Genomic DNA, 13699 nt, shown 5'->3' on the forward strand with positions numbered 1-13699 from the left:
ATTATGATAACTTGCTTTGTTTCTCCTCATTTCCTGTACTACCATATTCTTACATTCTCTAGCTGATGATTGTCTTGGACGGACAATGTTTGCTATTGTGGCGTTGGTGCTGTGTTGGATCTTTTTATATAACCCCTTGGTCAACACAGTCAATACATCCCTTGGACGTGTATAAACATGTTCAAATTTGCTTGTATCAGGTGTCATCTGCTCTACCATCGATTCATGCTCTAAGGATTACCACCGGAAAGAATTGTTATATGAATGAAAGTCATCATTGCCAAGAGGGCATTAGGACAGCAAAGAGGAGAGATATTATCAAATAAGGATGTATACGAAGGACAACTCCTGCTGCAAGTCCGTACAAATTCCACGGACATTGTGCATTCACAACGGTGGAGCAGATGAATCCTCCAGGCATTGGTCGATGCGCATGATCTGGTACCCGGCCCCCTTGACGTGTCGGATGAATTGCGGGAGGTAATTGATAGTAGTGGGATTCAGGTAGTGCATGACAGCAAGGTTCCCGCCCATACCTACGCCCCGGTAAAATGCTTCGAGCTGCTTTTCTGGTGTGGTGGTATTGGCCCATAGCCAGTCTTCGACATCCACACTCCAGTTCACAATGTACGGGTTTGGAATGTTCCGGGCTAGCTGCTGGCGTAGTCGGGCACCTACTGTGCCATATGGTGGACGGAAGTATGAAGCTGCAGATTTTCAGAGTGTTAGATGCATGCCCGTTGGAATAGAGGGAACAACTTACACTCAATTCCCAGCTTATCCTTGAACACTTGTATAGCTTGAATGATCTCGTTATCAATGTCCCGGAGGGTTGGCAATGATTCCATCCTTGGTAATCTTATTAGCAACTTCACTATGAAATAAAACCCGAGTTTTATAGAGTGGACTTACTTCGGATGAGTATTCGAGTGGAGCGCCACCTGGTGGCCCTTTCTCAACATTTCCTTATAGAACTCTGTGAAATTGCTCGTCTGATCCCTGAGTCCTGCTCCAACGACAAAGAAAGTGACTCGGACATTCTCCTCGTCAAGGATGCGCATGACTCGCTGAGAGAACTGCGGATGTCCATCATCAATGCCAAAGGCAAAAGAATTCGGACGCGAACACCGCAGAACCAATCGCCCGCTGGGCAACTTCCCAGGCAAACGATAATGACCATTTTCTGGGATTGGTGGTGGAATATCTGGCACAATCTCCACACGATGAAGAGTGAGCGTTTCCTGAGTATAAAAGCCATGGAATGAGAAAGACACGACCCGATTGAAATCGACCGCGAAATGACTGAGAGGAATATAGAGTTGACGACGACCCGTCGGGATTCTGGAATTTCCTTTGGGATGCTTGCGTCTGGAGCTTTTGCATTGTCCATGCTTGTACTGATTCCTTCTTCGTTTATCCAAGTCCATATCATCGTCGTCATCCCAGTCATCGTCATCGTCCCAGTCATCATCATCATCGCCGGAGGCTTCAGAGGCGGGATGCATCACGTACCGCTCTGCCTGAACGGAGTCTGTAACGCTGGGAAAGGGACTGCGGTGCGGGCTACATTCGTCATTGTGCTGGTTTAACGAAATGCTGAATTGATCTGTGCCCTCAAACTCGACATGCAAGTACTCGTTATACCAGGGGATCAGACTATAGCATAGATTGGTGTCAAACTGTGTGTGGAAATTCTGGTCCGGATCTGTTGGGAGTAAACGGATGAAGCCCGGTCCATGTTGCACTGTGAGATTCTCGCCAGAGCCATGCCAGAACCCTAAGTCATTGTGGGTGAGGTTTTGGAAAGTGTCGATGACCATAGGGGGGCTTGAACTTTTTATCTGCGAGGCATTTTGCGAGGCGCTACGAGGGAGGCCTCGGAGTTCATTCCAGTGGCCGTGGTCAACAATTCCGCGGAATAGAGCTGAGGTCGAAAGGAATAGTGAAAGAGTGGCGGATCCTATAAATAACCAATGCATGATGAAGTCCCTTTGGAAAAGACCGAATGTGCTTGGGTTGAAAAGGTTGGATTGGGATTTGTAGAAAAGTAGAGTTGTTTACTCTGCCCAAGAGGTCGGGGCAAGAGCCATTGATCTGGCACAGAGGCAGGAGCTCTACAATACGCTATGAAGGGCGTTCTTTCTACGAGCTCTCTACAGTATATGCGCTACAGGCAATCAGGAACATAGAATAGGAAATGAAAACTAGATAGTTGCATAAAAGCTCCACGAAATCAGTATTGAGGCACATCTCTCGACTAAAGTCATTCGCATCCATGTGACGGTGGTCGCAATAACGCTCACTAAAACCATTAAATCCTCATACAAGATGCAGAAGAAATGGTCTTGATATCGCTTTCACTGACTTTGGCTGCTGACCATAGCGAGAGATCAAGCGGTCAAGGTACGTTCGGGTTCTCCCATAATGTGACAATGTGATCCTGAATTGGAATGTCTCAGAGACATCATCCAGGGTAAAGTTGCAAGCTGCTGCTGTTGGACTTCTTACGTTTCCATTTTTTTGGTGGGTTCTTGCCCTGCTTTTGTTAAATCGTTGATCTTGTTAATTGCGTTGGTCTCGTTGTTCGCCAGCTTTGACAGACTCAGAAAGGAAGACTGGGTATCGAAGCTCTAACCCCAGAATGCATCATTGTCGCTAGAAGCAACAGATGCTGGAGCCCAGTTGGAACCGGTCAATCCGGTCGTCTTCTTAGGTTTCTCAGGCTTGTCGACATCGTATGTCTCATGGCGGTCGTCCACGGTCGTCTGTTCGGCATCACTCCCCTGATCACGCCGGTCATCCTCCTTAGACTTGGGTTTGCCAGTGGACTCACTGCGGTCAGGCTCTTCTTTGATCGGGGATTCTTCCTCGTCGGCAGCAGACTCCTCTTGACCAAACCCGGCATCACTCTCGGCGGATTTCTCACTTTCATCGGCCTCAGCAGACGCAACTACAACAGACTCAGCCGCGCCAGACTCCGAACCAGAGTCGGCGTTGGATTCAGCATCAGACCCAGCATCGAAGAAACTCTTGTCAGAGTCATCATCGAATTCTAGCAAGTCACCCTCAGGACGGTAGCTCTCGAGGAACTGAGGAATGTTCTGCTTGCATTCGATCAAGTTCTTGACCAAATCTTCGGCAATATCCTCGTTGCGTTCATTGTAGAATGAGGTAGCAATACCTTCGTTGCCAATGCGAGCGGTACGGCCTGTGGACCATCGAAAAAGATATTAGCGGGCAATTTCATCAACTGTATCAGAACGCAGGCAGCGCCTAGTTGGTGTAATACTTACCAATACGGTGAATGTATTCGGTAATTCCGCCGTGCATAGCGCTGGGAAGATCGTAGTTCACAACATGAAGGACATTGATCACATCAAGACCACGGGCGGAGACGCCGGTGGCAATCAGGATAGGGCACTTGGCAGTCCGGAAGGCACGCCTGTTTTAGTGCATTAGTAGGGTAAGATAAAACAACATACCAAACAGCTACTTACATAGCATCCTCACGCTCACGCTGATTGCGTCCGCCATGAATCGAAGTACTAGGCATTCCTGAGTTGTAAAGATAGTCGTCCACGAAGTCAACTTGCTCTTTATTGTTGACAAAAATCAGAGTGCGGACAGGCGGCATGCTTATGAGAAGATCATAAATAGCACGCATCTTCTGGTTCTGGTCCACCCAGATGATCTGAAAGTCCCATCAAGTTAGTATAATCATAATCCATGCGAACTATCTTGGGGTATTTGCGGTGCACATACATCTTGAACAACATTGTGGTGTGAACTGCCAGCTCGGCCGACGCGAAGACGCACATGATCATCACCAAGGTATGTCTTTGCAAGCTGGCGGAAGTCCTTGCTGAAGGTAGCGGAAAACATCAAGTAGCGGTGATCATCATCCTCATTGATATCTTGCTCAAGTCAGCATCATGCAAGTAAAGAAAAGGATATTCGCAAGTACTCACCTCCTCCAGACATAATTTTCTTGAATTCGTCCTCCCAATCAGATTGCAGCATCTCGTCAGCCTCATCGATTACAGTGTAGCTAAGGAGATATCAGTATACAACCCGTGTGGACCTATGTCAGAATTGGTGAACAGGCTGACTTACCGAACGCGACGGAGAGACAAGACGTGGGTTTGGTTCATGAAATCGAGCAGGCGACCAGGAGTGGCAATCAGAATATCACATCCTTTCTGAAGTTCCTCACGTTGATGAGCGGAAGGAGCACCGCCATAAGCAACGCAGGGACGAAGCATGGAGCGATAGCAAAGACGACGTGCGTCATCAAAAATTTGAGTAGCCAGTTCACGAGTAGGGCACACGATGAGAACCAATGGCTCTGCACGAACAGCATTTTCCCTTGGGTTGAAATGATCAGCGGGATTTGGCCTAGGAGCAGCCAGCTTTTTCGCCTTTCCCATCAACTTAGACAGAATGGGGATAAGAAAAGCTCCCGTCTTTCCCGAACCTACGTTTGTTAGTTCAATTCATGCGAGGGAGCAAATTTCGCGGCACATACCAGTTTGGGCCACGGAAATCAAGTCATGGTTTGCTAGAACCGCTGGGATAGCATACGATTGAACTGCGGTAGGGTGTCGATAGCCACAGAGACGGACGTTCTCAAGCATAACCGGATGCAAACCAAAGTTTCCCCACTATTTATCTTTAGGCTGGCACAACATAACTAACTTCTCTCGCAGACTAACCTCGGTAACGGCCTTGATCTCGTTGGGACTTTCTATGTTCACCTTATAGCTATTCAGCCTGGAAGGGAAGATATATTTAGCTACCATGCTGCACCCATGCTCTTCGAAGACCCGTTACTTACTCGTCAAATTTGTCACCGGCACGAGAGATCACGTCGCTATTGAAAAGCTGCGCCTCCAATTCGGGGACGGGAGGTCCGACATCGCCATACTCATCCTTCCATTCATAGCGGGTAGCAATGCCAGCCCAATCCCGATGCTCCTTGTTGTTGACAAGTTCAGCGTATTCGAAGGGAACGCGGTCAGTCCAACCTTTGTCACGAGCAACCTGGAGAGCAGCATTGGTGCTAGGGCCAACACCAGAGAGAACACCTTCGACAGGCTCACTCTTCTGGGTGTTCAAAGCATCATCATCATCGCTAGAGGGGCGATCGACAGCGGAGGCAGTATCAGCCACCGAGGCCACCGAGGCCACCGAGGCAGCCTCAGGGTCATCGTAGTCCATGGCTTGGATAGTTCAAAGGCGATAGTGGGATAGAATAGATACTAAAATGGATAGCGAAGATTCGAGGAGATGGAAGAGAAGAAGGAGAAGAGTGAAGTGTAAACAGAAAGACTTTATGTTCGAATGAAAGGAACGCAAACGACGTGCTAACTTGGCGGGAAGGAAGAGCAGGAATATTCGGGGCTGCAGTAAACGATTCGTCGCGTACTCTACCTGTGATCTTGAGGGCCGTAGTATGGAAAGGGATGTATCTAAATGTACCTGGATATAGCTCCAGGGGCTCTAACTGGGAAGGAACTACCAGCGTAGATAGTACATGGGTCGTAACAGTACATCGTTGTATACCGAACATTCGGTACAGTATTTGCCTACATGTATGTATACGGAGTACAAGGTAGTACCTACATGTAGGTATGGAGGTATCAGGTAGCGTCTAGAAATTCGTAAGATCGCTTTTTATCAGACTTCCTGCGAAGGGGCGTAGCGGCCAATGTCCTAATGGACTTTTTGGCCTAGTTGATGCCTGAATTATGCCTGATTCTAGACCGCTTTTTTGACCGCTCTATACAGTGTATTGTAAATGAAGCTATTCCCATCATTGTTTTCATCCCTTTCATCATCTCCATCGTCGTCGCCCCAAAGCTATTCCCATCTCCAACCATTATCGTAACGCACGAAATGCCAGCTTACATCGATGCTCAGCCTTATAAAGCTAAGATACTCGATCTTCTCCAATAAAAAACCACCTACAAAGCTATTCGCACTAATCTTGAGCTGGACGGATGACGGAGGTTTACCTTAAAGTAAGCGTAAAGCGGTAACCCAGGTAGTGATAAAGACAAAGAGTAGGAGAGAGAGGAGAAGAGAGTGTTATGAAATAAAAATGCTTTTATCGCTAGGTCCGGGGGTTCATAATATTTTATATGGTGGGAATAGCTTCATTCTATTGGACTTGGGCACTTTCGAAGGTTGGGTACTTTGCTTAATAAGACCCCTATCATTGTAATTCAGGTATTTTAATTTCTGCCTGTTCAAAATAAGACGCCAATAAGGCATTTTCAAACGCTTTCAGGCATCAACTAGGCCAAAAAGTCGATTGGGACATTGGCCGCTATGCCCCTTCGCAGGGCGTGACCCGCGTGTTGAACATCAAACTGCTTCTCATTTTGTATTCGCCTCACGTGCGATTTCATCTGGTGTGACTCTCGAGATCAGCCCTACCCAGACGAGTGCAGAAGATCTCAGTATGGCTATAGTTCGGAGCTAATGCAAACATCGCCCCGAAGATGGACGAAAGCGGAAGAGGGAAAAGCGGGCCGCACAGAGCCCGATTCCTCATATATTCGAGAATCCCCAGGGATAACGGAGGCAGTCCCACAACTCCTAGGAATATCTCCATCTGATTATGCTCAGGGCTGATCATTCTGATTGATAACAACCGGGATCTGCCCTCGGGACGTTGGTAGCTCCTCGGCTTGTTGCAGTGGAACCCGTGGATCCGGGTAGAAGGAGATATACGCAGTAAGCCTGGGCACGGGTACCTCTCCAGCATCAGCTCCGTCGGTCACTCTACTTCTCCCCAACTTCCTCATGATGGCTGCCTCCGATCGCATTCCGGCGGTAGATACCAATTCTCGACGCAAGCGCCCCAATCGTCTGGAGGAGGCGATTACCAATCCCGGCGCCGTGAAAATCAACGTCAAGGGCGCATTTATCGTCGACGACGAGCCACGCTCCAAGAGTCCCGTTGATGCGGAGGGCGTACACTATGAGAATAAGGACATTCGACTCCCCCACCATACAGGCGTTGTGAGCCATGTAGCTGTCGATGTGAGTGATTCATGGGAAGGCTTTTTTTTTGCTGTGTGCCCCGCACTACTGCTGCTTCCCCCGCAATCAAGGGGCTGTGAAGAAATTCCGTCCACAACACGAGTAGAGAGTATGGGCTGACGCGAAATCGCACTTGACAGATCGGTGGAACACTTGCGAAGCTTGTCTATTTTACTCGGGAGCTGGATAGCGCGGACAACGGCGGTCGACTCAATTTCCTTAACTTTGAAACCCATCGAATTGATCTGTGCATCAATTTCATTCGGCAGCTCAAAGAAGAACATGAAAAGCGCAATGGCTCTACACGAGAGGGACTATGTGTCGTGGCGACTGGCGGAGGTGCCTACAAATACTATGACAGGCTGAAGGAAGAGCTGAACGTCAATATTCTACGGGAAGAGGAGATGGAATGTCTGATCATTGGTAAGTCGTCGGACATGCCTAAGCAGTTAGGGCTATCATTTAACACCAGCAAATAGGTCTCGACTTTTTCATCACCGAGATTCCCAACGAAGTCTTCACCTATAGCGATGCCGATGCGGAACCCATGCAATATGCCGAGGCCCGACCTGACGTCTATCCCTATCTCCTTGTCAATATAGGATCAGGCGTGTCAATGATCAAAGTCTCTGGTCCGCGACAATTTGAGCGTGTTGGTGGAACGCATTTGGGAGGTGGAACGTTTTGGGGCATTATGTCATTGTTGACCGGCTCCCGAACCTTTGACGACATGCTGGCAATGGCCGATCGTGGAGATAATAGTGCTGTGGATATGCTTGTGGGAGATATATACGGCATGGATTATACCAAGATTGGTTTGAAGAGCACAGCCATTGCCAGTACTTTCGGCAAGGTACTCCGGTTGCAAAACGACGCGGAGCAAGGCGCCGAGGACGGCGAGGGCTCGACTGGTGGTGACTCGATTGAAACTAATTCCAGTCACGATGGCAAGCCAAACCCGGAAGACATGAGTCGAAGTCTACTCTACGCCATCAGGTATGTCCCAGTATTTAAATTCCCCGAACCCCGAGTCCGACCTCAACTAACCCCAATTAGTAATAATATCGGCCAGATCGCATATCTCCAGTCAGAAAAACACTCAGTGAAACACATTTATTTCGGAGGCTCATTTATACGGGGCCACCGGCAAACTATGAATACCCTGTCTTACGCTATTCGCTTCTGGTCCAAAGGCGAGAAGCAAGCGTATTTCCTGCGCCACGAAGGCTACCTCGGTGCCGTTGGGGCTTTTATCCAACGACAGCCACAGAACTGGGGTCGCAGAAACAGCGTTGACGAGGTGGTCGCACCGCAGGCGGTCCGAAACCTCGCTCGAAATAAAAATGTTCTTCAGCAACACGGTAGGTCATCGAGTGATCTATGACATCTGACAGAACTGTTGTGGCTCTACCTTCCTCTGCATTGAGTCTTGATACCCCTTCCACGCAAACCACGAACTACCCATCTTATGCCACCCTATGTTGTGCACTGTTGAGCCCAGTGTGGCCGCTTCAGAATTTCCCGCTTCAGAGCTTCCCTGTCAGAAGCCAATGTGTTTCTTTGGGCATTTACCCAAGTTGTACCTCTAGATCTAGGTAACTTATGAAGTCTGTTGGCTCTGTATTGGATGTGAAATATGTTCGGTTTTGATGTTTTAAAGAAATAAAATCTTCGTTTGATCTGGTTTGTTGTATCGTATCTTATTGGTACATCATTCTTAGGGTCACTTTTCAAGGTCAGCTTGTGTTTGATGTCGAATATGTGTGTCCATGGATGTTTGCACTAGGACACTCTGCGGTGCCCACGTGAATATCGAGAGCCCTAAGCTTGGAAGAATTCAGCATTGAGCATTCGCGCCAGCGCCGACTCAGCACGGGCTATTCTAGGCAATCCATCTATGAACCCCTAGTAAGGTCATTGCGCTTATGTCGTCCATGTTTTACATTTGCTATTTCCTATTTCATACTAGAACTCATTGCGCTTATGTCGTCAACGTCCTATATTTGTCTCCCGTTCCCCAGTTTCCACTTCGCACTGTTTACCATTTCCGCGAGCATACACGCAGAACCCCGTCACGTCTGCTCGTTTTTCTATCTCCCAGTTTCTCGCTGTCTTCCACAGTTCTGTCGTGGCTTGCTTGCACTTGTCTCACACTTTTCTCTCACTTTGATCGCAATCTTACTTCATTTGCCATTGGTTGGGTCCATGTTCTCTGATTTTACGTGGCTATTCATCCTACAAGCCATATTCTTTTGCTGTCCATTCCTGACCCGGTTTTCCTACTGCTGTCTCGTAGACAATCTTTGGCACGCCTTCGCATCACCTGTCACCTCCAGTCTTTTCACTCCCTTGTTCCCATACTCATCAACATGACCAAGAACATGGTGCACGAGGTCGTTGATCAGCTGGAGAATCTCTCCGCGCACTCGCCCCGGGCCCAGCATGCAACCCAACTTCCAGCTGTGCAAGCTGACATGCTTGAGTCGACTGTTCATGGCTCTGTACCTGATGCACTGAATGCAGCTGATCAACAGGCTGTCACTCCAACTCTATCTGAGTTGACTGAAGTCGACGACTCTTTCCTGCAACTTTTGCCAGATCCTGCTGCGGTGTCTCAGTTGGGTTCAACTGGGACTCAGTTCCTCAACCCTGCGCCGCCCAGCGTCAATTACCAAGTGTCTCCCAAAGGGCTTGTCACGCTTTCTGAAAGTGCTGGACATACCACTGAAGCCGCTTCCCCCCATCTTCTGAGCCCTGCATTGGGATTCACATCTTTCGAGCAACATCGTGCACAGAGCTCCCCTCTGAATTCAACAGCTGCTCAAACCACCCAACCCAGCACGTCTTCGCTTACAGCGGAGCGCATCGTGGGTCCGTCGCGGCCAATCCCAGCAACAATATTGACCATGCTTGAGAATTGGCATGTAGCCAATCCCGATACTGAGCACCCCGCCGCCATAGCTGGCCGTGCGCTCTCCGCCTGGAAGAACTTCAAAGTCTTCAATGATGATGCTGATGAGTACGAACTGTCGATGTTCCAGATAGCTTTCAAGGCTCAGAAAAAGAAAACTTTGAATTATCGTATCATGGTACTTCACTCACCGAACGGCATGACGCAGCTGGTAGTTTATGGCCAACCTCATCCACGATTCAACGGAAAATCGAGAAAAGGAACCAAGGGAATTTACCTGCTGGATTGGCTTGAGGTTGATGAGCATGGGGAAGCCGAGGCCTGTGGCATCAAACTATGGAGGACCGATAATGAAAACATCACCTTCAGCGCACAGATTGCCGACTCCGAAGGCAAGTGTCTTCCGGCGTCTGGACCGGTCAAGCCTGCCAACGTGCCTCGCCCAGTGTCAACTCCTAAGCAAGAAGAGCATGCAGATGATGGAGATGATGGAGATGAGATTGAATCCGGCTCCTCCGACCAACCTCTTCTACTCAAGTCCACTCGTCAATTCTCGTTTCCCAAAGCCAGAATCCCCAATCAGAACAACGGAGATGAATTCGTGTATGACTCCCCTCTGTCTCGTTTGGCGGCTGCTTTCCCTTTTCACGCCCCCCTGTTCTCAGGCCTCCCCGGGCTCTTGGCAGTCCCTGGAAACCACAGGAGAAGAGACGTCGCGGTAGTTTGTTTGAACTCAATTTCAATGCCCACAGCGCCACCCCTATCAGATACAAACTTACCTGTGATTTGTCCAATCACGTACGCGTCTTCAAGACCAACGATGCCCAGGTCTTGTTCCAAAGGGCCCGGGAGTTTTACAATGGCACCGACAAGCCGATGCGTCTCCTATGCACTGTGCCTGGTGTTGAAGGAGTCCGATACTTGGGAGAGGGATGCACCGATGAGTTTGATATTCTCCAGGAGGATATTCGCAAGGCTTCTGGTGGTGATTATGAGAATGTTGTTGTGGAGGTGAAGGCCTATAATGGTGCTTAAGCTTTGGTGAGACGTGCTGGTGAGATGGGGTGTGTGTGGCTGAAAGGCCTAAGGGAAGCTACTGCATTCATATCTGCTCGAAGTCCGAGCGTGCGCACGAGTGCATGTATTTGTATCTACAGAAAGTCAGAAGTTTCCATCTCTAACCAGTCAATTTGCATTATGTGTGTTATGTGCATGTACGGAGTACTCCGTTCGTATTTTGGCTTTCTGTTGTTTCGGCAGCAATATGTTAGCCAGCTCTACCCCGCATATGAACCTTCTTTCTCGGTGAATCGAGAATAGATCGCCGTATTTCCCAGTGTCTATGACATCATGATAGGCCATAAGTTTGTGATATGCAGGAGAAACATACGTAGGATATCATATCTCATGCATGTACGTGCCGCCATATCGAGACGCATTCCTACGCCCAGACTCCAGACCTTCGTAGCACAAGGGAATAAGTTTTTCGCAGATTCCACATTCTCAAGTCCTTGAAAAGGCTCGAACCCCCTACATGTGAATCTGAAATATCTTTCACTTTGATCAAGGTCGCCAGTTGTTGCTTTTCCCGCTATGGATGTATCCACTTTGTCCCCAAAGGCTGTGACACTCTTCTGTGGTCTGTTGAGCTTCTATATCTTCATCACGATCACCAAATATGTCAAGTTGAGGCAGTTCCGAGGTCCTTCATGGACCAACATCTCGCACTGGCCTCATAGTATAGCGCTGCTCCGGGGGAATTGCCACGAGTGGTATGCAGAAGTCAATAAGAAACATGGTGCGAGTCATCTTCTCGGGAGCATTATGCTTTGCCTTACTACCGTGGTGTCATACATCCTTCGCTAACAGTTCCCATTTGAGCCAGGTCCGATTGCCCGTATCGCTCCTGGACGGCTGATCACATCCTCCCCCGACGTTTGGATGCATGTGAACAACAAGCCTGGCTATAAGCGCTCCGATTGGTACTACCGCGCCGTGCGACTTGAGTACCGGAAGGATAATGTCTTCAGTCAGACGGATAACGTGAAACATGAGCAACGGAGGAAGCAGATGGCTCCAGGGGTATGATAGCTGCCCTTTCATCGTACTCGGATTCTTTTTCCGTCCAATCATGGGATAGCACGCTGACTGTGGCTGAATAAAGTATTCGGGAAGGGAGAATCCCAACTTTGAGGGCTCTATAGATGAGCAAGTCCATGGTCTCTTGAACCTCATCCGGTCTAAATATCTCTCGTCTGAGCAGGAGATCGTACCGATGGATCTATCAAAGAAGATCCAGTATTTCACAGTCGATGTCATCAGCAGTGTGGGTCTCGGCAAGGCGTTTGGTATGCTTCAAAATGACCAAGATGTGGACGAGTACCTCCAATCGACCGACGAGGGTCTTTCTATCGCTAATACCGCCCTCGCCATGGGGTTCAGCTGGCTCGCTCAGGCGCCTTTCATCGGTCAATTTATTGCACCCTCACCCAACGACAACAACGGCTTCGGTAGGATGATGGCAGCATGCTTCCGTCTCGTCAATGAGCGTGCTGCAAACCCCTTTGACGATCGGAGCGATATGCTAGCCTCATTCATGCGTCATGGCTTATTGGATGATGAGCTACGCAGTGAGGCGCTAGAGCAAATACTTGCGGGTTCTGATACCACAGCTGCCGCCATTCGTGGCACCCTTTTGCATATAGTAACCACCCCTCGCGTCTATATCAAGCTGCGGGGTGAAATTGATGATGCCGTCCACCGTGGAAATGCGCCAAGCGAAGACCAAGGCCTGATCACTGCTGCCCAAGCTAAACAGCTTCCGTACCTGCAGGCTGTAATCCGCGAGGGTCTAAGAATACGGCCGCCTGTTGCGAATGTGTTCCCCCGCGATATCCCGAAAGGTGGTGACACTGTTGTTGTCGATGGCGAGAGGGTGTTCCTACCGGGTGGTGCCTGCATTGGATACTCGGCATACGCAATGCATCACAGTGAGAAAGTCTATGGCAAAGATGCAGGGGCTTTCCGACCGGAGCGGTGGCTTGAGTCAGATCCTGATAAGTTGGCTCTCATGACTCATACCAACGAGCTTATATTTGGCTTTGGCAGATTCCAGTGTTTGGGAAAGGTAGTAGCCCAGATCGAGATTGGAAAGATAATATTTGAGGTCAGTAGAATTAGATCCGCGTCCCTGCTGCCATCTTCTTGCTTCTTGATGAAACGCTAACGCACTGCCGACTGACATAGCTCTTCCGCAATTTCGATATAGCTTTTGTCAACCCCACACATCCCTGGGATGTGCGAAACAATGCTGGGCTTTTTTCGATCTCAAATATGTGGGTGCAAGTAGTCGAACGGACGCCCTGTTCTCAGTCCGGGTAGAGATGGGCTCTACTGTCATATTTGGGTATGCCATGTTATGATGCCGCGTTAATCGAGAACAAATTGCTCATGTCGCTCGGATCTTCTCTCGGGATGTCATCAAACTCATCTGAAATTGTGAAACTGTCTTTGAATCAACGTGAATTTCATCTTGGTCTTGATATATATGCACACAATATATCCACAAATAGCACTCCTAGACATCTATCATGTCAATGCCTTTAGAACTCGATCATTAATATTGGTGATCAGTCTTATATCTTATTAAATCATTCTTTACGCTAGCTATGTCAGTAGTACTCAGGTGCAACTGTATCTCTCTTTGTGAAATGTGGTCTACCTCCTATCTTGATCCGAATG

The 13699-nt window shown here is 48.7% G+C and overlaps 5 protein-coding genes across 5 annotated transcripts; 3 read left to right on the forward strand and 2 right to left on the reverse strand.

Annotated features, from left to right (window-relative positions):
- Positions 1-387: 387 nt before the first annotated feature.
- N7457_005578 (polysaccharide deacetylase family protein) lies at positions 388-1979 on the reverse strand (the record flags this gene model as incomplete). Its single annotated transcript, XM_057176622.1, has 3 exons — positions 388-707; positions 764-849; positions 913-1979. 3 exons carry the CDS (start codon positions 1977-1979, stop codon positions 388-390), a joined length of 1473 nt encoding a protein of 490 aa, XP_057030924.1.
- A 651-nt stretch (positions 1980-2630) lies between these two features.
- On the reverse strand, positions 2631-5217 carry N7457_005579 (DEAD/DEAH box helicase; the record flags this gene model as incomplete). The annotated part of the gene is made up of 9 exons (XM_057176623.1): positions 2631-3208; positions 3294-3442; positions 3498-3691; positions 3763-3914; positions 3969-4048; positions 4114-4474; positions 4526-4661; positions 4713-4770; positions 4835-5217. 9 exons carry the CDS (start codon positions 5215-5217, stop codon positions 2631-2633), a joined length of 2091 nt encoding a protein of 696 aa, XP_057030925.1.
- A 1593-nt stretch (positions 5218-6810) lies between these two features.
- On the forward strand, positions 6811-8431 carry N7457_005580 (pantothenate kinase; the record flags this gene model as incomplete). The annotated part of the gene is made up of 4 exons (XM_057176624.1): positions 6811-7047; positions 7188-7470; positions 7527-8043; positions 8104-8431. 4 exons carry the CDS (start codon positions 6811-6813, stop codon positions 8429-8431), a joined length of 1365 nt encoding a protein of 454 aa, XP_057030926.1.
- Positions 8432-9416: 985 nt separating this feature from the next.
- Positions 9417-10993, forward strand: N7457_005581 (uncharacterized protein; the record flags this gene model as incomplete). Its single annotated transcript, XM_057176625.1, has 2 exons — positions 9417-10561; positions 10624-10993. 2 exons carry the CDS (start codon positions 9417-9419, stop codon positions 10991-10993), a joined length of 1515 nt encoding a protein of 504 aa, XP_057030927.1.
- Positions 10994-11551: 558 nt separating this feature from the next.
- Positions 11552-13339, forward strand: N7457_005582 (cytochrome P450; the record flags this gene model as incomplete). The annotated part of the gene is made up of 4 exons (XM_057176626.1): positions 11552-11756; positions 11844-12040; positions 12123-13124; positions 13205-13339. The coding sequence occupies 4 exons, from the start codon at positions 11552-11554 to the stop codon at positions 13337-13339; spliced, it is 1539 nt and encodes a 512-aa protein (XP_057030928.1).
- Positions 13340-13699: the final 360 nt, after the last annotated feature.

The sequence above is a fragment of the Penicillium paradoxum genome (genome assembly GCF_028828445.1).
Source record: "Penicillium paradoxum strain IBT 22861 chromosome Unknown utg000005l_segment0_segment0, whole genome shotgun sequence".
Classification (NCBI taxonomy): Eukaryota; Fungi; Ascomycota; class Eurotiomycetes; order Eurotiales; family Aspergillaceae; genus Penicillium; species Penicillium paradoxum.